This window comes from Hippoglossus hippoglossus, chromosome 19 (assembly GCF_009819705.1).
Source record: "Hippoglossus hippoglossus isolate fHipHip1 chromosome 19, fHipHip1.pri, whole genome shotgun sequence".
Lineage (NCBI taxonomy): Eukaryota > Metazoa > Chordata > Actinopteri > Pleuronectiformes > Pleuronectidae > Hippoglossus > Hippoglossus hippoglossus.
Window position 1 is genome coordinate 18,416,882 of NC_047169.1, and position 25,043 is coordinate 18,441,924.

At 42.2% G+C, this 25,043-nt stretch overlaps 1 protein-coding gene and 1 long non-coding RNA gene across 4 annotated transcripts in view; one reads left to right on the forward strand and one right to left on the reverse strand.

Moving 5' to 3' along the window:
* Positions 1 to 313: 313 nt before the first annotated feature.
* Positions 314 to 15,082, forward strand: LOC117752447. Its single transcript, XR_004612083.1, has 3 exons — positions 314 to 325; positions 2,191 to 2,194; positions 14,694 to 15,082. It is a non-coding gene; the product is annotated as an uncharacterized LOC117752447 (long non-coding RNA).
* Positions 11,961 to 25,043, reverse strand: part of jmjd1cb (jumonji domain containing 1Cb) — a 110,837-nt gene continuing 97,754 nt past the window's right edge. For all 3 annotated transcript variants that reach the window (XM_034569746.1, XM_034569745.1, XM_034569747.1), the window contains 15 exons: positions 24,129 to 24,343; positions 23,890 to 24,042; positions 23,341 to 23,430; positions 22,873 to 22,997; positions 22,152 to 22,374; positions 21,748 to 21,968; positions 21,144 to 21,497; positions 20,890 to 21,058; positions 20,685 to 20,775; positions 19,402 to 19,532; positions 19,049 to 19,171; positions 18,592 to 18,731; positions 18,305 to 18,481; positions 15,093 to 15,224; positions 11,961 to 13,679 (listed from right to left, as the gene is read on the reverse strand). In XM_034569746.1, coding sequence (XP_034425637.1) covers positions 13,587 to 13,679; positions 15,093 to 15,224; positions 18,305 to 18,481; positions 18,592 to 18,731; positions 19,049 to 19,171; positions 19,402 to 19,532; positions 20,685 to 20,775; positions 20,890 to 21,058; positions 21,144 to 21,497; positions 21,748 to 21,968; positions 22,152 to 22,374; positions 22,873 to 22,997; positions 23,341 to 23,430; positions 23,890 to 24,042; positions 24,129 to 24,343 — 2,437 coding nt within the window. In that variant the 3' untranslated portion in view covers positions 11,961 to 13,586. The remainder of the gene's footprint in view (positions 13,680 to 15,092; positions 15,225 to 18,304; positions 18,482 to 18,591; positions 18,732 to 19,048; positions 19,172 to 19,401; positions 19,533 to 20,684; positions 20,776 to 20,889; positions 21,059 to 21,143; positions 21,498 to 21,747; positions 21,969 to 22,151; positions 22,375 to 22,872; positions 22,998 to 23,340; positions 23,431 to 23,889; positions 24,043 to 24,128; positions 24,344 to 25,043) is intronic.

The window sequence follows — 25,043 nt, forward strand, 5'->3', positions numbered from 1 at the left end:
TCCATGTAGATGTAAATACATTAACACACTTGTTAATGCAAGTGGAGGACAGCACAAACTGTTTAAGAGTCATAAAGTTTGTGTATGTGTGTGTGTGTGTGTGTGTGTGTGTGTGTGTGTGTGTGTGTGTGTGTGTGTGTGTGTGTGTGTGTGTGTGTGTGTGTGCGTGTGTGTGTGTGTGTGTGTGTACGTGTACGTGTACGTGTGCGTGTGGTAGCATTCCTACAGGAGGCCATCGAGATTATGTAACATTTGAACTTGAGTCACCTCCTCCACAGTCAAAGAGAGTTCAGCACTTCTCTCCCTCTCCCTTCTTCTCCTCCCCGTCCCTGTAACACCTCCTCCTGCTCCTCCCTGCCCATTCAGTTTACCAACACAGGGGTAAGGCTGTTGGATCCAAGTGTTTGAAATGACAAATATTGGAATGCCACAATACCTCTTGCTTGCCACACTGCATAGTTTTTATCCATAATTCTTTTTAATCCAGCAGGTCTTTCCTCCTGACTCCACTGTACTGTTAACATAACTTTGAAACCAACAGGTTTTTATGTAGATTTGAGTTGTTTCAGTTAAGGAAGCAGACACTGGTCCAGGTTTGCCTTGGACCAGCTCTTATTCAGCTTCTCTTTCCTCATCTTCCTCTTCATCACAATTATGTTCCATCAATACTTGTTACTGATTTCGTTTTGCTAAAATGCTTTAAACATTTATTTTCAACAGTGTCTCTACTCGTAAATGTTTTAAATAATGTTATGTGCTCTACTACATGTGACATCTATTGCACTTGTGTCCACCTTCTAAGAAGGATCCCTCACTTGTGACTCTCCTGTGATTTCTGTGTCCCCCTGTGTTTTTGGTAGTTTCTCCTTACTGTCGCTGAGAGGTAAGGGAAGAAGATGCCGCATCTTGTTAAGTTCTATATGAGGCTTAATGTGATTTGTAAATATGGGCTATACAAATAACATTTGATTTGATTATAGTTTCAACACTTTCAACTGGGGCAACGCCTGCTGTCAGAGAGAGCAGAGACTAGTGTTGGTTGTAACGATGTAACCACTTATAGTAGAGTTCAGTGTTTTTAAGGGTGAGTCCTATTCATGTTTGGATCTTACACACAAGGACAGAGATGCATGGGGGACACGCTCCTGCTCCTGGTGTCATGAGCCAGCAAAGTCAGCAAGGAAGACTGCAAGGTGGCAAATGTGGATGTTAACAACACAGGATTTGAAATATTATTTGAGAAACCAACTTTGCAAATGTTTTGTGTGGAAGAAAACGTATCCATTGTGTTTGTCAGGAGCTCCTATATGATATTACAACTCCTCAGTCTCACATGCACAGATTCCAGAGACAGAGAGGGAGCCACCCACACACACTCTGCCACACCTGTCCTTCCTGTCCACTCTACCAGCTGGAGTCAGGCTCCTGCAGAATGTTCCGGTAAAATGTTTTGGAGCGTGAAACCGGCAGTCTGTTCCATGGCTCCCAGCCCAGCCCAGCTGAGTCTGTGTGTGTGTGTGTGTTCATATACGTGTGTTCAGTGTTGATTGTACACACCGAAAGAGAAACACCCAATAAATCATAAACTGACATCATATTTCTTTACTGAGTTTGATCTCATCTTTCCTCTTTCTTTCATAGAGCAGCTAAACCAACAAGGTGATAGTGGCACCTGCTTTCCAGTTTTATGAATGGAAGTTCCTCAGCTGCACGGAGAGTCTCATCCTCACATCATTCAACAATCCTTCCATCATTAACTAGAATTCCACTGTGGTGGCAAAGTTTGCAATCAGTCAATAATAATAACAATAATAATAATAATAATAATAATAATAATAATAAATAGGACCCCATTTTAAGCCCTGTAAGACTGACGATTTGTGACAGTACCCCATAACTGCAAAGCCAATTTTAGCTTATTAATTAAAAGGAATAAAACAGAAATGTCACAGTGAAATAAGTATTTAAACACGTTACTATGACACTACCATTTAACTCTGGTTCCTCCCATGTTGTTGATCTTCTTTGAGATGTTTCTACAACTCGGGGTCCCCCTGTAGAAATTCAGTTGATGACACATGGATTGTAAAGACACACATTTGTCTCACAGCTCGCGTGCACATCAGAGCAAAAACCAAGAGGTGGAAGGAGCTGCAAACTGAGCAATCGAGGGACAACGGCCTTGATAAGAGAGGTGACCACTCAGGCTGAGCCCTGGAGATCCTGTGGAGATGGAAGAGGTGATGGTTTCCTTTAGTCTGTTTGCCTGTCAGAAACTGATGAAATGACCGGAAAATGTCTGTGTGAGAATCAGAAGGAAGATGTCTAGAAAATTCACAGAGAGCGAGTGGGCGTGTTGATGAAACTGGAAGAACACAAATGTCTCAGGATGCAAAAAGAGGAGCTGTACACAAATAAGATGCCGACAAAGATGTCAACTTGGAAAGACAATGAGATGCAAGAGTTTTTGACGATAAGGGGCGGGAGCTGTAGTTGATGTAAACAACAGAAGTGCTTTCTGCAGCAGAATTTGTAGGTCGGCCCCCTTCATGTCTGAAAAGAGCTTTATTTAATGTTTTCTATTCTAACCCTCCACATGTAACAAATGCTGCTTTCAGACATGCACTAAACTCCAGAGAATATCCAGAGAATCTCAAGACATTCTCTGGACGGGCCGGATGTGAGAAGGTAAATGTCCAGAGTTTCCAGAGCCATCCCCCTGGTTAAAACTCCAGAGGATGTCAGAATGAGAACGACAAAGAGGAGCCATGCATGAAGGAGACACAGGCGAAGATGTCAGGAGAGCTTTTGGTGATAAGGGCCGACGCCAGTGTCGATGTAGTGTAAACAAAAAACACAGGATCTCCACAGGGTAATCAATATGTTACATCCTGTCTCCTACCTCCTGCCTCCTGCCTCCTGCCTCCTGCATGCTGCCTCCTGCCTCCTGCCTCCTGCCTCCTGCATGCTGCCACACCCCTCACCTGAACAACCTGAACACTTTCCAAAGTACACACATAGCAAGCAGTTCAGATACTGCTGCTGTTACAGTTAACATTAATGGGATTCTATTTTTTATCGTATCTGCTAAACAAACATACACAGTAACTGAATGTTCCCACCTGTACTGCTTTGTTCCCCCTCACATACACTCACACAAACACTGACACATGCTAAGATGGGAGCCTCTCGTTCATGTGTAGAAGTAGAGAGGGTCGTTCAGAGGACAGAAACACACAGGCAGTCTCTCGTCTGCCCTCAACTTAAACCCTCACACACACACACACACACACACACACGCACACAAACGCACGCACACACGCACAAACGCACGCACACACGCACACACTCACACACACCCACGCACGCACGCACGCACGCACGCACACTCGCACGCACGCACGCACGCACGCGCACACACACACACACACACACACACACACACACACACGCACACACACACACACACACACACACACACACACACACACTTCTCTCCTCTCTTTCCCCTCTGGCCTCAACTTAAACCCTCACCCCAATCTTACCCCAGCCCTCTCCACGTAGCTGTAACCCCCCACCCAACATCCAATGCCCAATTCCCTGTTAACCCTGTTACCTCTCTCGCCCCCTCCTCTGTCATATCTTCCCCCCCAACCCCAGCACACGCACACACAAACACACTCTCTCTCTCTCTTTCTCTCTCTCTCTCTCTCTCTCTCTCTCTCTCTCCCTCTCTCTCTCTCTCTCTCTCTCTTTCAAAATGACTTGAGATCAGTGATTCGTGACTTAGTGTCTGCAGTTATCAGAAAAAGAAAACACGAGCCTTTTTTTCTGATCTTGTAGAAAGTATTTCTCTTCTGCAAAACAAACTGCAGAGATGTGAAGTAATTATACATAATCAGGTATTAAATGCAGTCAATCCATCATATTACTTGCAGAGGTTTTTTGGGGATTCTACAGATAACCAATCAATCAATCAATCAAGTTTTATTTGTATAGCCCATATTCACAAATCACAATTTGAGATCTAGATAGATGCTACCTTTCAGACCAACTAACCAGATTACTCACAGTTCATTCAACTCCAGATGTGGTGGAGTCACAGAGGTGTGAGCAGCAGTGGGGTCATACTGATGGTACTGTTCTCTGTGGCACAGCAGTTAAGTCACAATTATACATATGAATCTCGTCTAACATTGGTTCTTTTTATTTACATTATTTAATGGAAAAAACAATTTTAAACATGAATCTCAGCAGTGAAATATTGTCCATCCTCACGACAGATCTTTAACTTATATACATCTCGATATGTCTGAAGGTTTTCTATAAATAAATGTATGATATCGTCAATCTACAAGACTGTGTCCTATCCCCACTCATCGAAACCAGGAAGAAACATGAGACAAATTCCCGATTGAGACTGAGATTAGTGCTGCATGGATCCAGTGCATCAGTCAAACCTGCCTCCGTGTTCGCTTCAATACAACGTGACATCATCTGAAAAGGTCAAATTCATGCAAGTATGCATTCAAGCAGATTAATTCATAACATAAACAGGCTGAAGCTGTTTCCTGTTTCCTTTTACCTGGTTGTTTTGTAAATGTAATGAGGTTCTTCAGTGTTGTGAGTCTCTGAGAGGCAGAAATCCCCATAGGATTCTTTGTTTTTATGTTGATTGTTTTATCCACTTTGCATTTTTCTGTGTTCGGTTGTGTGATTTTGCGCAGGTGACATGTTGTGGATCAACTGCTTTTAAACTGTGAGAGGTCACAAAATTCAATCTATTGGTTTTAACATTGGATGTAAATGATAAATCTGTTATGTATGGAGAATTTGTTGAGAAACTGATCAGTTCACACCAGGATCTCTACTGGAGCTCTGTACCAAACCACTATCCCCAGTGACGTGGTCTGCAAACAAATACTCACTGAACTGAAAAAACTAAGATCATTTGATATCAAACAAAAGACTCAAGACCTGGCATTTGATCTTTTTATAAATTGCGATACTGTGGAGAATGTAACCAAATGTATAAGTTGACTTTTTCTCTTTCATTGATCATGAGGGGATTCTACCACATTTCATTATTTCCATGTTACCAGCCACTATTTTCTAAATGTATGTAACATTTGTCTGACATTTAATAAAGTCTATTTAAAAAGGAAAAGTGTGTCCACGTGTCCAAATTCACATCATCCATTACTAGCAAGTGTGCTCAGTGGGTGATAAGGTTCCTGTTTGTAACCATCTTGCATTTTAACATCTTCCTTGCTCGAATGTGAATCTCATAACTGTAGGTGTTCAAATACCCTCAGTAACTCAGGTATATGCAATTTCATGCAGGTTTCGTGTTGAAATGTCAGTAGAATAAACCAACAGGCAGCAGGAATGTGAGAGCGAGGTCAGAAATCAGTCCTGAGGAGCTTTCTGTCGAGGTGTGAGAGACAAGCACCTGTGGTCCACTTTTACTGGGAGCAAACCTCAGCTTGCCAAATGGAGGTATGCTGCACACACACACACACACACACACACACACACACACACACACACACACACACACACACACACACACACACACACACACACACACACAAAGCCCTGAGAGAGTTCACGGTGGTGAAGACACAGCAGGAGGCTGCGACCTCCACACACAGGGATCTGATGGAGGAAGCAGGGAGGGAGGACTGTGCATCTGTCTGATGTTGAACTCTGAGCTGCAGCAGGGAGCTGTTTCAACTGGCCGACATGTTTTGAAGCAGCGTGTAGGAGATTTGCTCAAATCATTAAAGGGGCAGTCCCCTGATTTTTAAATCTCTGAGAAGTGAACTCAGATGATGTCATGTTGAGGTCATCACGCTTATCTCAGCTTGGCACTGGAGGCTACAAATTGATAATAAGAAGTGTGTGTGTCTCAAACTAAGGGGTTTCTTCTTTCAGCTGAGGGTCTAATGAAAGAAAGTATCGTGTTGCTTAATGGAAGGTTTAGGACTAAGACTGTTTGGGGACCAGGGGGATCAGTGTGAGGAATAGCAGAAGTAAGATAAGGGTGAATTATTGTTGGCTGACAAACTCTTTTGTTGTCTCTAAAACCACATTGGAGCCTTTTCGTAGGCCCTGAAACTGGACTCCTTTAAAAGACAGAATCCACTGATGTTTATTTCTGTTAGCAGCACTTAAATCTTACATTTAAGTAAAAGCACTTCTATATTATGAAAGTATTTCCACTATAAGTAGGTAAAAGTCCTCTATTTAAAATACTTCTTAAAGACCCAATGAAATGAAACGTATATGTTCCCAGTTTATTCTACGTCTAAATCTCTGTCTTTCTCTTCCAGTAAAACGGTTTCCACAGTTTGATGACTCACCTCCGGGGCTCCCACTCATCCTCCATCAGGTGATCGGTGGTGAGGAGAGTGTGTCGACACCAGAGAGCTGTCGTCATGACTTTTCATTTATTTGTCAACTCTGCAACAGGACATGTCTCATGTTTTGACAAACATAAACACCGATCAATATCATAACATTCTTTAGCTTCATGCTCTTACTGGAGACATGCAAATATGAGGATTACACCTATTCTGTTTCACTGGGTCTTTAGGCAAAAGCACAGAAGTATAAAAAGTATTAAAAATACACGGAAATTATGTTTTCACCCCTGTCCGTCTGTTTGTTTGTAAATTAGTAAACAGGATCATGCAAAATCTATTTTATGCAAAAGGGATTCCCACAAAACTTGGTGGAAGAACCAATAAAATGTTGGTGTGGATCCAGATCAGGGGCCAGTTGCAGGAATCTTTTCCTTCTTTAATGTTGCTTGTTGGACATTTTTCACAAGTTTCCCAGGAAATAATGCATGGATCTAGATGTAAAAACAAATCAGACATATTTTGGGGACTGATTTCTGTAAATAAAAGTTATGAAAACTGTGGGCAATTTGGTTCAGTTTGATTGAATTTAAGGAGAATGATGGGCTGCCATTCTAGTTCCCTCTGAAATGTAGTGGTGGTGAAAGCAGCATATAATTGAACAGAACTACCTCAGTTTTGTGCTGAGTACCATTCCCTACTTGTATATGTGTACTTTATTCCTCCCACCTCCGTATGTGTATTTCCTTGTATGAAATTGGGGCTCTAGTGCTGGTGCAATGAATGGAGCTGTGCTACTACTTCTGACTTGGGGTGTTTTATTTGTCTCTTGTTTGACAGCAGGCTTGTTTATGTGAGTGATTTAAAAAAAAGCTATAAATCGTATAGTTTGTAGCAGCCTGATCTGTTGGAGGCACATCACTGCTCCTGCACTAGCCATTCAGAGGGACCCTGCTTTTCTCTAAGCACTGGAACAGCACCGCCCCCTGTAGGAGAGGAATCCACGCTCTCTTCATGTTGCTGTGGTTATACTGTAGTTGTTATCCAGTTCACGGTTGTATATGTACAATAGAAGCAGTGGAAGTGGTGTGATCCTGTTTGCAGGTACATGTGGAACCCAGTGTGGACTATTGTCCTGCATGTGTGGCTCCACTTTGAGCCTCAGACAGGGAGGAGCAGCAGGAAGCTGCCTCCTGTCCTCACACACGATTTATGACACGTCGTTTCACTTTGAAGAACAGTTTCTGTTTGTACACACTGACTGCTGCAACAAGTCTGTGTCTCTCTCTCTCACACACACACACACACACACACACACACACACACACACACACACACACACACACACACACACACACACACACACACACACACACGCACACACACACACACACATACTCTCTCTCTCTCAAAGAGAAAAGTCAGAAAAACTATGTATTGATGATGAATGCAAATCTTTATCACTAATCACACTCAAGTTTGGTAATTAAACTCTAAAATACTCTTGTGAAATATTTGAATTGAACTTTGAATCTGATGACACAGTTAAATACATGGACTTTAAACGTTACAACCAAAATGCAATCTTGGAAAGCAGTAGGTTGTGTGTGGGTGGAATTACATTACTACTGACCTACAGCTGAACCCTGAAGGCACTTCATCTATTGTACTCTGGAAGACGGGCCACACACGCACGCACGCACACACACACACACACACACACACACACACACCTGAGTTGTTGTGGTTAGAAAACAAGCAGTCAGCAAACAATGAATCCTGTTAAAAAGCCATTAACGCTGAGAGAGGTAGAGAGGTCAAGAATGACAGAGATAGGAGAAAGAAAGAACGAAGAAAGAAAGAAAGAACGAAGAAAGGAAGAAAGATAAAAGAAAGAAAGAAAGAAGAGCAAATTAGTAAAATGTGAAAAATAAAAATAAACAAGGGCAAGAAAACAAAGGAAGAGGGAGCATCAGAGACAAACAGACAAAAGTGAGGGAGGGAGGAGGAGAGAGAGTGACCTCAGTCTGAACTCAGTGGTGAACTTCTGCCTCAGTGTACTCCAGTTAACCTGTCTCACACACACACACACACACACACACACACACACACACACACACACACACACACACACACTCACACACACACACACACATTGCCAGGAGGCACATTTTCAGCTTATATAATGGAGAGCAGGATAATATGTGTGTTTCCAGTTCAGCTTTGGAGGCATGAATGGGCGCTGATCCCGGCATTACTCATGTCAGCACTGGCTTCTCTCTCTCTCTCTCTCCCTTTTCTCTCCCTTTTCTCTCTCACACACACAAACACACACACACACACACACACACACACACACACACACACACACACACACACACACACACACACACACACACACACACACACACACACACACACACACACACACACACATGCACAAGCAGGCAGCAGCCCAGAGGTGACCTCCAGTTTGTCAAAGCAAACAGGTCCCAGCAGAGAGAACATGAAATTGGACAGAAAAACAGGCCGAGTCCATCACTGTCTGCTAAATACATTACATCTGCTCGTCATTTGAACTAAATACTGTCATTTCAACTCAAAGATAAACATGATATTATAATATACAGTTTGAACCTGACAAGAGAACTGCAGTGAGATGATTTAGAATAAAGATGTCTGTATCAACATCTCAGACAAAAGGTCAGTTTGTGCTGTACGTCCCAGGCAGCTTAACAGCACAGTGTTACATTCACTCTTTCACACACACATACAGTGCATCTATGGGCAGCACTTTCTCTACCAGAAGGTGCAATATGGGGTTCAGTATCTTGCCCAAGGACACTTCGGCCTGCAGACTAGGATTAGTGAAAAGTTACTTGATCCACATCTCAGGACCTTTAATGGAACTAAACCACTGACCCCATTTGTCTCCCAACAGTCACTATGATCTTAAAACACAAATAGCCAGAAGCTTCACTACATGGGTCACAGTTGTCTTTAAACCACTTCACAACAAAATCACTGCATATTGTGCTACAAGAGGCTTTTCTCATCTCTTATATTATGTGGTGTTATGTTGTGTTATGTTAAGGTTTGCACGTTCTAACTGGCTGCAGCAGAACAAGGCAAAGGGTCAGGATTTAGCTCTTTGTTCCCACTTTCCTGCCATTTTTTCCTCCGCCTGTGTGTTTGTCCCCGTTTTGACCTTGGTCCTGTGTTTGTGTGTGTGTGTGTGTGTGTGTGTGTGTGTGTGTGTGTGTGTGTGTGTGTGTGTGTGTGTGTGTGTGTGTGTGTGGTGTCTGGACTAATGTTGTATACTGTTTCCTGCCAACTCACCTGCACACCTGTGCTCCATCACCTCCGCTGCAGTGTTTGAGTCCAGCTCATTCTTCAGGACTCCACCAGATCGTATGACTCTTGGCATTCAGTATAAATGGTGTAAGCTCAGAACGGGGGGGGGGGGGGGGGGGCTGTTGACTCACCTCGATGCCAGCAGTGGAGGCTGTCACAGAGCCAGATGTCTGAGTTAAAGGGATGATGGCTGGTGCGGTGGGACAGACGCCAACGCTGCTGTGTTACATATTCACACCTCTGATTATGAACGCCAGCAGGTTCTCTGAAATCACACACTGGGCAGCAATATGATGTCGCTTCGAAGGCGGGACAACGAGGGGTCCTAAAGGCCGTGTAGCAGGGTCTCCGCAATAAAATGAACTCATGTGAAAATCAACAGCACCAAAAAGGGTCTTAATCAGAGACTGTGAGATACTTAGTGACCTGGTGAGGGATAAAGGACGGAAAACGTTACAGCACTAAAGAACTCGATCATCTGAATTAAACCTTCAAAATACTGTAAGTGGCTTTCAATGAAGAATGGAAAGGTAAGTTTAATATCATCCATTCATATCTGTGGCAGCCAGAGACTTTCAAAAAACGACAGGTTACAGCTGTGGTGTGAGTGAGGTGACTCAGAATGGCTCCCTGCATAGCCCTCAGAAACTGGTATTTCATTACACCAGCCACAACTGGCTCACTCCCAGTAGGCAGGGAGAACCATCACTTCCCCCTGCAGTTATTCACATGAGTCCATCTCCTTCTTGCTACATGCAAAGTAAACCAGTGAGGTGTTCAACCAGCATCTGCTCTGTATCTGACAACATCTTGATGGAGACTTTACTGCAGACTGCATGTACCAGTGCTGGTGCAGTAACCTCCAATGTGTAGAAGATTGTAAAAGTGTGAGGTGTGAGTGTATGTTTTGAAGAGGGCACAGGATGCTGCTCCGGCCCCGGAGCACACAGACCAGAGGACTTCTGTGGAGAAGGGGAAGAGGAAACCATGAGCCGGACTGGGGAACTTCACAGCACCCAGTTCATGACTGGGATTACACAAATCTGTTGAGTGGGGAAGGCTCACAGATTCACATCAGTGGAGGAGCATTAAAGTTCAGGCCCAATTAAATAAGTGTGCACACGATTCTATTCAGGATGAACCTGTGATGCATTGTTTCTAACATCTTTACACTGATGTATTAATGGATGATTTCTAGTCCTGTGCCTTTATTATTTAGAAATGTGACAAATTATTTGTGACCACAATTTCTGGAAAAAACTCAGATCTCTAAATGCAGAGCTACTGTACAGGGTTAGCATTAGCATACATGCTGCATCTCATTGCAGACGAGTGGATTCACAAAGTGGGAACCTGCACCTCCTCCTCAGACCTCCTCCAGCTTCCTGAATAATGAGGTTAAACAGTTGAAACGCTGAGAGACAACAGATCTCATAGGTGCTGCAGTGACAGGAGGCGAAGCTGGTTTTGATTTGTAAATGTGATCTGTTTATTGTTTTTTAACTTTAGTCTGCCACAAGTGAAGAGAGTTGTCACCATCACTGGAAACACAACTAACATGGAATTACAACACCATCTAGTGGACATAATGAGACAATGCAAATTCCAATACATGTTCCCATCATTGCCTTGAAACAACTGTTGTGTCCACGAGTCCATGCTTGTTGTCATCCTGACAATTAGGTAACAGTCGCCTCTGTCTACAAAGACGTATTCAAAAGTTTAATATCAAGTTAATATGAGACTCCAGGAGTCTGAGGTCATCGTGTCAACTGGGTTTCTTCAAAGTTACAGTGTGTTTCCTTGCTGAGCTTCGGTGTAACACAAATGGTGACTTGAACTTGACTACGTCCGTCTGCTGGAGCCTCAAATTAACTTCACATCTACTCTATATTTTATTGGGCGAGGATGTTTACACACAAAGTGTAACCCCTTATCTATTTCCCTTGCTTGAAACAAATTGATAGTTATTTGTTAAGGGGGGCGATGTGCTGATTGAATCATTTATCTGTCATTTGACTATCAGGCAATCCTTTATTTTACCTATTCCTTTTATTGATCAACACTCATGAATTCTGTTCAGATATTGAATTCTTATGTTGCAGCAGAGACAAATAAGTGACTGACACGGAGCGATTTTCAGTGAAGTGAATTGTGACTGTGCTGTCAGAGTGGTTCCTGCTTTTTTTGAAGTCTACTGCTGTCGTCTAATATACTTAATGAAACAAAGAATTAGCAAACTCACAGTGAGAGACATTTATTAACTCTTCAATTCATTCCTTAAATGTCTTCACATTCAGTCAGAATGTGTACGGAGCCTCAGCATCAAAACCATGACACCAAACGTTTGATAAATCCATTTTAATGGAAAATGTAAAACCCTTTTGAACTTCAATGTACAAAGCATTTAACACTTGCACTTTAAAATTTGAAATTGAAGCAAGCCATATTTTAAAAAAATACTTCAGTGAAAGTATATATTTACACATTACAGTTAAGTTTTTCATTATTTTACTTTTACTTCAAAGGTTCACTATAGTAAATCTTAACAAAACAAAAAACAAGACAATTATTTTCTTAAATAAATTACATCTTTTTTGTAAATGTCTCCATTTTACAGAGAATACTTTTTCATAAAATGCTGAGTGTATAAGTCATTTTGTTTTTTCTTTACATAATACAACTTTACACAGTCTTTACAATAGTTTGGCAGTTCATTTTCAAAAATGTATTTATGGCATGAGGACTGTAGAGCATCAACATTTCCCAAAGTTACAGGCATTAGCTGGTGTGTGAGTGTGTGTGTGTGTCTCTGTGTATGTTTGTGTTTATGTTTGTGTGTATGCGTGTGTGTGTGTATGTGTGTGTGTCCTCCATCACAGTAGAGCCGTTTTACAACTGAAAACCACATATCAAAAGAAAAAGAGAAACTGTACAGGTCACATTTACATGAATGCTTTTTGTCTCAATAACACTGCATCATCACAGAGCTATAAAATAAATACATCTTCACAGAGGAAATAAAACAATGTTGGTATGAAAAAGAAAATGAAGAACAAAACAGCAACAGACAGACAGACAGAACTAGACAAAGGACAAGACCAGACAAGTTACAGATGAGACAAGTAAAGAGGGAGCAGCAGACACTGCTGACTAAATATCTGAGATTTATGTTTTGCATTATTCCCCCTAGAATCCTTTTTTTTTTTATTTTATTTTTTTAACATCAGAGATGACAGTTTGATCCTGATGCTGCTGGTGATGCTGTCGTGATCAGCGAAATCTTCTGTCCAAGACGTTGTGTGGCCAGCTACAGACAGGGATTAAACCTCCTGGCCGTTTAATTCCACAGCAGATTACTGAGAGCAGCAGGGGGCTCAGTGCGTCTTCTCAGTCTCCATCATCACTGCTGCTTACAGGACAGTCCCAGTCTCCATGGCGACTGGATCTTAGCATGATGCACCGTCACAGTCACAGCAATCAGTTGGGTTGTGTTACAGTGGAGGTTTGAAGTGGCTTTAACAAGGCTCCCACTCGCCCACACAGGTCCTCGATCCTGCCTGTGTTCAGTGTGCTCCCACTGAGGTGTGTGGAGGTTTGATCCCTGTCGGTCCAGAGGCCTCTGCTCTTCTGTTGTTCTCCTCTTGGCACTCAAGGTTTGGGCTGATGATGATCGAGGTGGGCGTGCCTCTGATTGGCCACCTGGATGAGTGAGACAGGTGGAGCTCACATGACCAGCTCCGACCCAACCACCTCTTGTGGTCATGTGACACAGACCTCCATGTGAAGTGGAGGGCGTGGTGAGGGGGGAGGTGCTGATGGGAGTGGTGTCCCTCTCTGGAAGGTGTGGATGAGGCCAAGGGGGCGTCATGAGTTATCTTCCTCATTGTCTTCCTCAGAGCTGCTCCTCTTCAGCGAGTTCACCGCCTCCTTCACACAGTGGAACAGGATATTCTTCACCTGAGGAGGAAGAGGGGCAAGGGTTTAACAGCTGAGCTGATTCCATAACAGTTTCATAACTAACTAGACTTTTGTTTTTTGTGTACTTTTCTGGAGCAGGCTCGGATTTACTACATAACTACTGAACAATTGAACATGACCTAAAGGATAAATTCCCTATTTCTCAGGCCGGGTCATAAACAATAATCAGGTGCCAACATGAACCCTGATAGAGGCTTTAGTTGCTGTAATAATTCCTCCACTTCACAATTTTTGTAAAGCAATTGCTTCACGATACACTTTCAGTCAAAGTGAAGGAGACGACATCCACAGTCGCAAAACATGCAAATATGTATTCCAAAGTTGACTTGAGGCCAATTATCTGAAATTGCAGCAGCTCTGCAAATCAACATTTTAAAGTTACAGATTTGAACTACAATAGATTACATGTTAGTAGTTCTCTTTAATCAATAATGTATTGCATGACCACACCTGTCTTTATTCACTCCCACCATACCCAGCAAAAACCAAGTGACATAAAGTCCATGAAAGTGGTGTCTGAGGTGGATCTGTGTTGGGGCCTCTAACAGAGAGAGCTCCTCAGGTGTAGTGACTACATGGAGTGGAGGTCTGCTCTGACTAAAAAGCTGTATGATATCCTAATTCACTCTGGCAAACCTGTTCTGAGATGGGACTGTTGGGATTATTTTTCATTCCTGTAAATTATTCCTCAGTGCAAAGTCTAGACAAACTGCTCCTCCGACTACATCATCCCTTCCACTGAGGTAAATGCTCATGTATACTGGTGACAATACAGTGGGTATGAGCTGTGCCAGTCTAAGTTAAACTTATCTGCAGAAACCTCAACACTGCACAAAATTCATAAAACCCCTCTTTAGAGTTATGATGGTTTATATGTGCACATCTAGACAGACAGAGCAGAGCATTTAGTGTTGATACACAAATAATGTGTGGTACTAATGATCCTGCAGCAATGATCGGATGCTTGTTGTGTTGTTAAGTAGAACCAAACAGCAGCCTGTGTGTGTGTGGGTGTGTGTGTGTGTGTACACTGCTTGAGTACAGACAGACAGGAGATGGAGGGTGACGCATCTCATTTACAGCCCGAGTGTGTGTGGTGTGTTTACAGAGCAGCCACACTCGACATCTAAATACATCACTGAAGATGACTCACTGTGCCATTTTGTCTCTCCTTATTTTATACACAAACACACACCCACACACACAAATATTGATTCACCAGGTTATCATAAAGATCAACTCTAATGAGAGAAGTTCCTGAGTATTAACTGCTGCACTGCCAAACTAAGATTATTAATGATAATGTGACAATTATGAGCAGGATTTCAACTGGTCAAATATGGCATAAAGGATATTTAATGATGTAATGTTGCCTGAACTGCTGTGTATCACCTGTAGTTTATCCTCATAGTTGACCTCCTCTTTACTGGGCCGCAGCTCCTGGGTCAGATGGTAGGAGTTGGCCACGTGCTCAGGAGACACAAAGTCATTGATGACCTGTACACAGCTGTGAAGGTTCTGGACCTAAGAGAGGAGAGAGGAGAGAGGAGAGAGGAGAGGGGAGAGAGGAGAGAGGAGAGAGGAGAGAGGAGAGAGGGCGTGGCAATAAATCAGCAGGTCATAAACAGGCTGAGCATCGACAGAGCAGCACACAACAACGATTAGTAGCAAAAGATAATGTCAATGTACATACTGTATTACCTATAAAAGGTATAGAAACTATTAAAAACTATTAATTTTAATATATAAAAATAAAAAAATATGAAAAAATACTAGAAATCTGAAATATTGTCAGTTTGAACATTTTTAAATATAAATTCAGATCATTTATGACATCTGACCAAAAACTAAGTGCTCTGTATTTTACAACATCATATTTTTCATATTGTAAAGATCCCATTAAAAAGACCAAAACCAACAACCAACCAAAAACCCACTGGTTCCCTTGGAAAACAAACATCTTAAAAATTATTTCACTATAAAGGTACCAATGAGAAAGTTGTTTATGCTAATATACCAGCTAGCCACGACAGCCGATGACAGTGTCTGTCATCATTAAAGCCTCGATGGCTCGATAGTGGCTTGAGAAGGGCCGTGATCTGACCATCCTGTTTATATCTCTCTCTTGGGACACGACACAGCCTGAACAGTGTTTCTTTCCTCTTTCTTTCATTTGGAGAGGCAAACTTAAGTGTGCTGAGTTCAGTGCTCTGCCTCCTCCACTCAGCTGGACTGCAACTGTTTATTTTGTCAATTTGAACATCGAAGCCTGGATACATATGTTCTGACTGGGCAAGTGCAATATCCAGCTTATGAGCTACTCTCTATGCGAGGCTGCCAAAAGGATTCTATCTCTGTTTACCTTTTCTGTGGCAAAGCTTAAACTGGATTTGTATTTATTTATTTCATCCTGCTGTTTTGTCTTTTTCTCATTCGGATTATTAATGCCTTCATGCCTTCTACCTCCTTTCATTTAGCAGGGCTATCAGATATTGCATGGGGGCGATTTGGTTCATTTGTCCTATTTTGGTAACTTGAATATGACCTGGGTGAGGATTGTTTTGACGAGTTACATGTTAGTGTTAGGCTCACGTAGTGAGGGAGCAGTCTCCTTTTGAGGGAAGAGCAGCTCAGAGCTCCTGGGTCAGGGGGTTTGTTTATTATCCGTCTGTTTCTGTGTTTGTTATTTAAGATACTTTCTCTAGACACAGCTCAGTCTCTATGTAATGTAAACAGCAGCCAGATTCATTTTTCCTTCAGCCTACTATTCCTACTTCAGTTTACTATTATATGATTAAGATATGACTGGAAAAACCTGCAAAGTACCTGGTGATATGTCCTGCATCAGCTGGGACATTAGGGGGATAAACAACATGGTCAAGCGCAGCAAAATATTTACCCATTTAAAGTCTTTTAATTTCCGACATAATATCTTCAGGAAACTCATCTCAAGGTTATTAAAGACTCAAACCTAACTGGACTGGTCAGGTTTTTCATTCTAGTTTTAATTATGAAGCAGGAGATACTCTACTCATATTAATTATGAGAGGGGTCCCATTTGTGACCAGTAATGTTCTCTCAGACAACAATGGTGGTTACGTGATTGTGATTGAAAAACTTTGCAGTGTTCATGTTATTCTGGTCAATTTATATGGACCCATTTGGACCAACAATTTTTTCCAAATTTATTGCGTCTCTTCCTGATCTCAATTCTCATTTTTTAATAGATAAATTATTTGAATAGAGACGACTTAAATTGTGTCCTCCACTCTCAGCTATATAGATCGAGGCCTAAAACACTTTATTTTCATTCCAACAGTTCAAAATATTTCTTGATTAACAAATTTGAAATAGAAATGTTTTCTCTGAAATAAATATCACACCAAGAATGCTTAATTGTACTGTCTGGGAGGCATTAAAAGCATACATTAAAGAAGGACCCTTATGGTCAATATTGGAATTGAATTTCTCATCATACCCCCCACTCTCTAAACAGTGCGATACAGCATTTATCCCTTTATTCCCTCGTGGAACAGCACTAGGACTGCCTGGGAAGTGGATATAGGTCAGAGACTGTGAGACTCCGCTATCTCATTAATCCACTCCTCATGATTCTATGTGAGACATAATCTGATACAATTTTAAGTATCTCACTGACTTCATTATTCCAATGAACTGGCCAAAATGTATCCATCTGTCCTTACAAACTGTCATAGATGCGACTATACCCCAGTCTCTCTGGGACACATGTTCTGGTCCTGTTCATCCCTGTTTGGCTTCTCTGGCAATTTTCAAATGTCTTACATCACTATGTATAAAAACGCCTAACCTCTTACTGCAGACTGCCGTCTTTTCAGACGGCAGTCTGCAGGAGGAGGGTCTTTGAAAAAACGCTATCGCGATCGGTTTAGTGTTGTTAACAGAATACATATACCCATATTTCAAGATGTCTGTGTTTTGCACAATGGACTAGCCTAATAAAATGAAGTTACAAAAAACACCTAAAAAATATGAAGTGTTATATTGTATTTAGTAACTTCAAGTCTTAATTATTTCCTAAAACAGGTGGATGCTGTCGTTTTTAACAACTGTTACCTAAGCGTGAGTAAATGGTGCATTTGTTTGGGACCCTTTTCTTTGGTAGATTAGCCCACATTTGGTGCTATGAGTTAGAGGCAACAGGATGTGTATGTGGGACCGAGTCAAAATAAACTACTCTGTGTGAGTTCATGGCGATGAACATGTCACCCAGTGTAACAGTGTGACTCAGTGATGTGTTGGAGGTCTGTGGCTCAGGCTTTGATTCACACTATACTTGTTAATAGGAGATGGCCCCTGTTGGATGGCCTCTGTACATGGATTTTGTTGACAGTAGAGGAGCTATAGAATATGACCAGATTGATTTCAGTTACATATGTCGAAGACAGGAGTGTAGAGTGCACTTTTTGTAGGGTCTCAAATGGAGAGCAGTCTCTAGCAGTCAAACATAAACAGCATATCAAACCAAAATACAGACAGCCAGTGTATGTCACATTTTAGTAAGATGAAGTACTTTTTCTGTATCTTAACAGTGATCTGTGAGTATGTGTCAATATACTGCATACCTGGTGCATAGCCCCTGCTGGTATAAGGACAGAGTCTCCCAGGAATTGAACTACAGTCCAGCCCTGAACTCCATGCTCATCCTGCAGCCGCTGGCGCTGCTTCCTGCTCAGATACCAGCCGTGCTCTCTGATTGGGTCCTGGTCCGGGGACACCTCCAATCCCTGCTCCTTACAGAGCTAAGGTGGTGGTTTGGGAGGGATGGTATAGGTCAGTACTTGTACTGAATTTCACGACAGTTTCAATTAAAGCTGGAGCACTCGTTAAATATGCTTGTCAGATTACTGACCTTGTACAGGAACTCCCGGACTTTGTCCATGTCCCTGTTGAGGTAGATGTGCCACAGCGCCCCCGGTGTCTCACTGGAGTCTTTGAGCCTTTTCCGAACTCCCTCATCTAGATCCTCCTCCTCCAAACGCTTCAACACTCCTACATACACACACACACACACACACACACACGTTCAGTTTATAATAATACGCAGAAAGAAAGCAAACCTTCTCCTTATATTTATGTTCAGTATTTTTGCTGAGTAACAAATAACACTTAACACTTAACACAAAAATTAACACAAAATATTGATAGAAAAGTTTGGACAGTGAAAACTGCTGTTATCCTGGGTTAGGCAGTCTAGCCACTACTTAATTGTATTTTTGTGTTTCAATTATGGGCTAAGTTCTCATTTATCTTCTGTTCACCACTGTGCTCACCATTGTGTCCATCCATCCAGTCTTAAAAGTTCTTACCGGTTTTGGACAGGACTCCGTTGCCTTTAGCTACTCCTACATAGACCAGAACGGACACAACATCTGACACTTCCACGTGGAGGTTGGCAGTCCCAAAGTCCTGGTCCTGAGAAGCAGCTACACCTAGAGGAGGAAAGATAACTCATTCATAAGAAAAGGGGCAGATAGGGATTTTAAATGGAACCTGTTCAGATTATTTAAGCTATATCTACATCTTCTATTTATATCTATTATCTTATATCTCCTCGCTCATTTTCCGATTAGCAGAACATTCATGACACAAAGAATCTAGGTGAATTGATGAAAAATGACCAGTAAAGAGATCTCATTGCTGCTGTTAATTTCCCTCTTACCATAAGCACAGCAGAGCCTCGGCCCCAGATCTGGCCTGACGAAGAAAGATGGGAGGTGGGAGGCCAGGTTGAGGTTGCCCTCTGGGTCAGAGTACTCTGGCAGGGGCAGGTTCTTCATCAAGTCATCATATCTGAAAAAACATTTCATTTAGACCACTCAAAGCACTTTACAGTACAGTTTGCCATTCACCCATTCACACATACATTCATACAGTATTAGCAGCACTTTTTTTCCTATTAGGGACAATTTGGGGTTCAGCATCTTGACCAAGGACACTTTGGCATGCAGATGGGAAAGACTGGGATTGAACCACCGACCTTCTGGTTGGAGAACAACTGATCTAACCCTCAGCCACCCACACCGGTGTGAATCTTCCCTAGCCTCAGGATTCAATCTGATTTTGATATGATACAACTATTCGATCCTCGATGCATCTTGATGCATTTCTATGTATGACTGTACGTAGCTACTTCATCATCAATTAATATCAGTCAGATAAATATGAATTCCTTTGTTATTTAGAAAGTGCTTCAAAAAAGGATTATAGACTGTTAATGTTATTACAAGAGTGCAGTATTTTACAACATAAGGTTTTCAAATCAAAAATATGACTACAACAGTCTATAACAGTGGTCTGTGTGTGTGTGTGTGTGTGTGTGTGTGTGTGTGTGTGTGTGTGTGTGTGTGTGTGTGTGTGTGTGTGTGTGTGTGTGTGTCTTTCTGCTCCACTGTCACTCTTCACACTCAAACTGACAATCACATTTATGTAGTTATTAATCAATGGTGTCCCATCATGAATGCACTTTTACCCTGATCTCCTGGCTGTGTGTGAATCGTGTAGTGTGTGGCAAGTGAACTGCGTGCGCACAATATGTTGGACTTTTTTTTCAATATGTTTAAATGCTTGTCTCATAAGTTCTTAAGTGAATCAAACAAACACAAAGTACTGGACAGGTCCTAATAACTTCTGATTAGTGTTGGTATTTATGTTAAAGTGCAAATTGAGCCTAGGCCAGCAGGAGAGTGGGCTACTGACAGGCTACTCTAGCACAGTAAAAGTCGACCAGACCTTTAATGTGCATCTGCCCTGAAGCTGCAGTGGCAATAATTATGCAGCAACAAGGCACAGCTACAAAAGGAACGTAGCGGAAAAATTTAATAGGTTATGTTCTGTTACTGCATCTATGCAGAATCGTCCACGTACGCATCGCAAAGCATATTCAAATTGAGCAATTTGAATATGCTTCCCACTCTATGTACATAAAAGAGTATGTAGGCATACCTTGAGGGCATGAGGGCCATGAACTCCTCTCCAGACGGCCAGTCCTTCAGTCTGTAGACCATAGGTTCTCCATCCTTGGACTTGGGCCGCTCTGCAAAGGTATGAAGACTTTTGTCAGACTCAATCAATAATTTCTCATTTATCTCAGTGGTTGGTTTTAAGCAGCTATTTAATAACTCAAACCAGAAGAGTAAGATGAACTCACTGGTGATGTCCTCAAATCCATCCCAGAACTCTTTGATCCCGGAGTTGGACACCACCTGGTCTTTACAGTTGAGGAGGTCACCCTGATGGTCTGCAAACTCTTGGTTGAAGGAGTCAGCTTTCCACAGAGCAGCATTCAGTCGCTTATGGATCCCTGACACCAGCACAGGCTGAACAAACACATCATATGACTGTTATTATCCGTCATGTATCTACTTATATCAATTAGTGCTATACTGCAAGCCTGGTGTGTACCTGTCCCTGTTTCCAGCATTCTCTAAACAGCTTCCAGTTGTTCTGGTTGCGGTGATCTTTGAGCCAAAGTAACCGTCTGTTGTTAAACCAGGAGTGGGGGATGTCTGGATACTGACTAGTTGAATCCTCTGGCACAGTTGCAGTAACATGCACTGACTTCTTCCTCTCTGGTTTGACATCTTCAGTAACAGCAGGGGGGTTGGCGTTGTTGGTGCCGCCGCAACCTGCATTGACAGGCTCTTGCTTGATTGACAGCTTGGTGATGTTCTGGCGACTGGCAGGGATTTTATTCTCCACAACTGAAGCAATGATATCATCAAGGATATTGGGCATGGACCGTCCACTCTTTCCAGTCTGAAGAAGAGGAAATACATTTAAAAAAATTATTTCTCAGTCAGAAACTCAATTTTATAATTTCATGTTAGAGGATTTGGTGATACAACTGTGATTTTTCTTCTGACATTGTAGGAATTGTAGGAAAGTATATATTAAACAGGCACAAGCTTTCTTTTGGCAGTGAAGCAGATGAAACAAGGACTTACACTTTTATGAAGTATTAAAGGATTCAACACATTGGTTTAGGTGTGTGTGTGTGTGTGTGTACCTGTGAAGCAGTAGAGTAGACTGGTGCAAAGGCGATTCCTGCGTCAGTAGAGCCCAGCTTCAGCTTCCCAGCTGTGGTGGTGAGCAGATCTCTAAGCGTGGAGCCCTGCTCTGTATTGTTTGTTACCAGGGAGGTGGTTTTACACTGCTGCAGGACCTCCAGGCTTTCTCCTGCCTTATCCTCCTTCACGGATTTGCCCAACAACACAGACACTTTGTTTTCTGTTAGAGAGAGAGAGAGAGACACAGGGGTAAATAGCGGATATGTCACTGATCACCATCAACCTTTCTGGAGGTGAAATATACTAAAGGGCTTAATGAGGGAATTCAGTCAATTGGAGGAAATCATTACAGAACCACTGAATGAAAAATTAAAACCATACTGAATCTTAACCTTCCCCTCACCTTTCTTTTCCTCCCTGGACTTCTGTTCTGCCAGGTCAGCCAGGAAGTGCAGAGGTGACTGGGACTCTGGTGGGGTGACAGGAGCACTTCCTGTATCGCTGCCTGGACTGCCTGCTCCATTAGTCTCTGCCTTGGTTCCTACTGGATCAGAGTTCTGCAGAGAGCCCGGCTCAGACTTCACCAGAGACAGCTTGTTACTGTGGTTCAGGACGTTCTGCAGAACCTGGCAGAGAGAAGGGAGAATCATGAGGTAATCATATTGATTATGACACAAATTGTAAGTGGTTTCTTTGTAATAGAAAATCTGAGAGAGAGAGGATGGAAAGCCACTTTAAACAGTCATCAAATGAAAAGTGGTTTAAGTGGGAAAAGATTTAAGTGCTATTCCTTCAGATCATAATGGCTATATCTATCTGTCCCATTAACATGTATAACAATGCCTCTATCAATCCAACTTGCAGCAAGTGTCTTGCCTAAAATCAAGTCTGCCTGGTATTCACTGTATGTGGGTCCCACTGTCATTTCAATAACTAATCTCATCAGAATAATGTCTGTTGTGGCCTTAACATGTCTGGTGTCTCAAAGCACTACTTCCAATGTACTTCCAAACTACCGTTATCAGGTAGTTACAAACTATGTTAAACTTAAAACATAATAAATAAGATTGACTTTATTCTGACAAAGTGTGTCCTAGTATGGCAAGTGAATTGGTCAGTGGTACCTGTGAGACTCCATTGGTGGCTGGTAGTTTGATGAGGAGGTTCTGTTTGTTGGTGCAGGCACAGTGGGATTTGATGTCGTGTTTATCTCTCATCGAGTGCATGGAAGTCACCAACTCTGTCAGCACTGAAACATCAAATAGTTAAAACTTAAAAGATAAAGAGAATACAAACATGAACCTTCTTTCAAGGGAACGTGAACCAGTCAGCAGAGCAGGGATAAATATTTTGCTACTGCAGTAACATAATGCCTACCACTAGGTTGAGCTCAATACCTAAAACAGAAAACAAAGCAATGAAGATTTTTTTGTAATTGAATATTTCATTTGATAAATATCACAATTTATCTTTAATCTACATCAGCATCATACTTATCTACTGAAGTGCTGAATAAATGGTTAGACAAAGCAGCTAAAAGATTAGGAAAAGACAGTGGAATGCAGACATGGTGTAACCAGTATGAGGTGTACCTGTGCCGGGTATGATCTGAGTTGGCATCAGGTGTTTGTGATCATGGGGTTGGCCTTTCACACACTTCAGCCAGCCGTATAGTTCTTTATCTATTCAAAGAAAGAGAGACACAAGTCAGTTGCCATTAAAATACACACATCTGCATAATGCAGCTGAAAAAGGAGCTTGTCACCTGGGTTGGAACAGAAGCACACAAGAAACCAAGTCGGGTTACTCTAAATTCACATGTATACGTGTAAGTAAAAAACTTAAGATCAGTAGTCCCCAATGTCAACTTTGAATTACTTGTGAGGTCACATTCAGGTTCAGATTTTATTTTAAGGTGATTAGTCATTGTTACCTGTGTTGCCAGATCTAAAAACAATAGAATCTACACAAGTAGACATTTTATTCACACTGTAAGACATCTGAGGCTTCAACATGGGCTTAAGTCCAGGCCTAACTGGTGCTGGTCAGTTCACCAGCTTTCTGTGACAATGGTGCATACAAGATTTTTCTGTTGGGCCAGCTTGTCTTGGCTCCTAACTGTCAACAAAAACAATACTGACCTTTGGAGCTCCTTCTCTCCTTGGCCTTGTAGCAGTCTAGGCAGACCACGAAGCCACATTTTTGACAGACCCAGTGGATATTGAAGAGTGTTGCTTCACAGGCATCACACATCTCCCTCACCCCCCGAACTGCTCGCTTCCATGCCAGCTTGGCTGAAAAAGCACAGAAAACAAGATCAGTTTCGAAACTTGGTAAGGGTCAGCTAATCAAAACGTCAGCCATTTTTAAAACAACTTACCATCCTTCTTGACCCAGCTAGCTGCAGTATTCTCAGTCACAACTATCTGACAGAACTTGTCTCCAATAAAGCTGAGTATGTACTTGGCTGTGGATTGGTCCAGGTGGTTCTCCTCAATCGCCTCAGGGGCCCACAGGGCCAGGGCCTCATCATCGAACTGGTCCGGAGCAGAGAAACCATCCATCCGGATGACTCCATTTTTACTAAAGGAAAGCCTGGATGGGAGGAAATAGGTTTACAGCTTACAGTTGTGTACAGCAATGATGATGGCATTACAGAAACATGTTAGCAACATCCATAACCACTGAGGACACTCTTTATTTAGAACCATACAGCATGATGGAGAGAACTGAAGGCCTTCACACACTGTGCACCACATAACAACATATTAGGGTTTATTAGCATGGAGTTGGAGAGACTGTACAGTGCTACTAAGGTAGACAAGCTTTGATATGCACCTTGGCAGATGGTATTGCTGTTAAACAAACCTATGCTTACACTAATATCACCACTTTGAGAATGACTCAGTACGATCTGATTCTCAGTACTTGAAAATAGGTACTCAGTACTTAAAATAGGGGATGTCTTTCTCGTTTTTCTTTAAAACCACATCTGTGTTTGGTGTCCAGCTCAGGTGAATGTTTATGAAATCCCTGTGTACTGGGTCAGACAGGAAGGAGGTGAGATGAGGTGAGACAGCAAGAATATGAAGTGGAGATGCAGAGAAAGGGAGGGAAACAGCAAGCGAGAGATTGCAGTAGCAGCAGTTCGTAGTGAGTCAGTGGGGAAAAGATTATAGAGCAGAAAATCCTCTTTGGCAGATTTACCTTGTTAGACCCCAGACTGCAGCTGCTGCTTATCCAACACAAGTGCATGTCTGTGTGCTCTCAGTCAATGTGTGTATGAGAGAGAGAG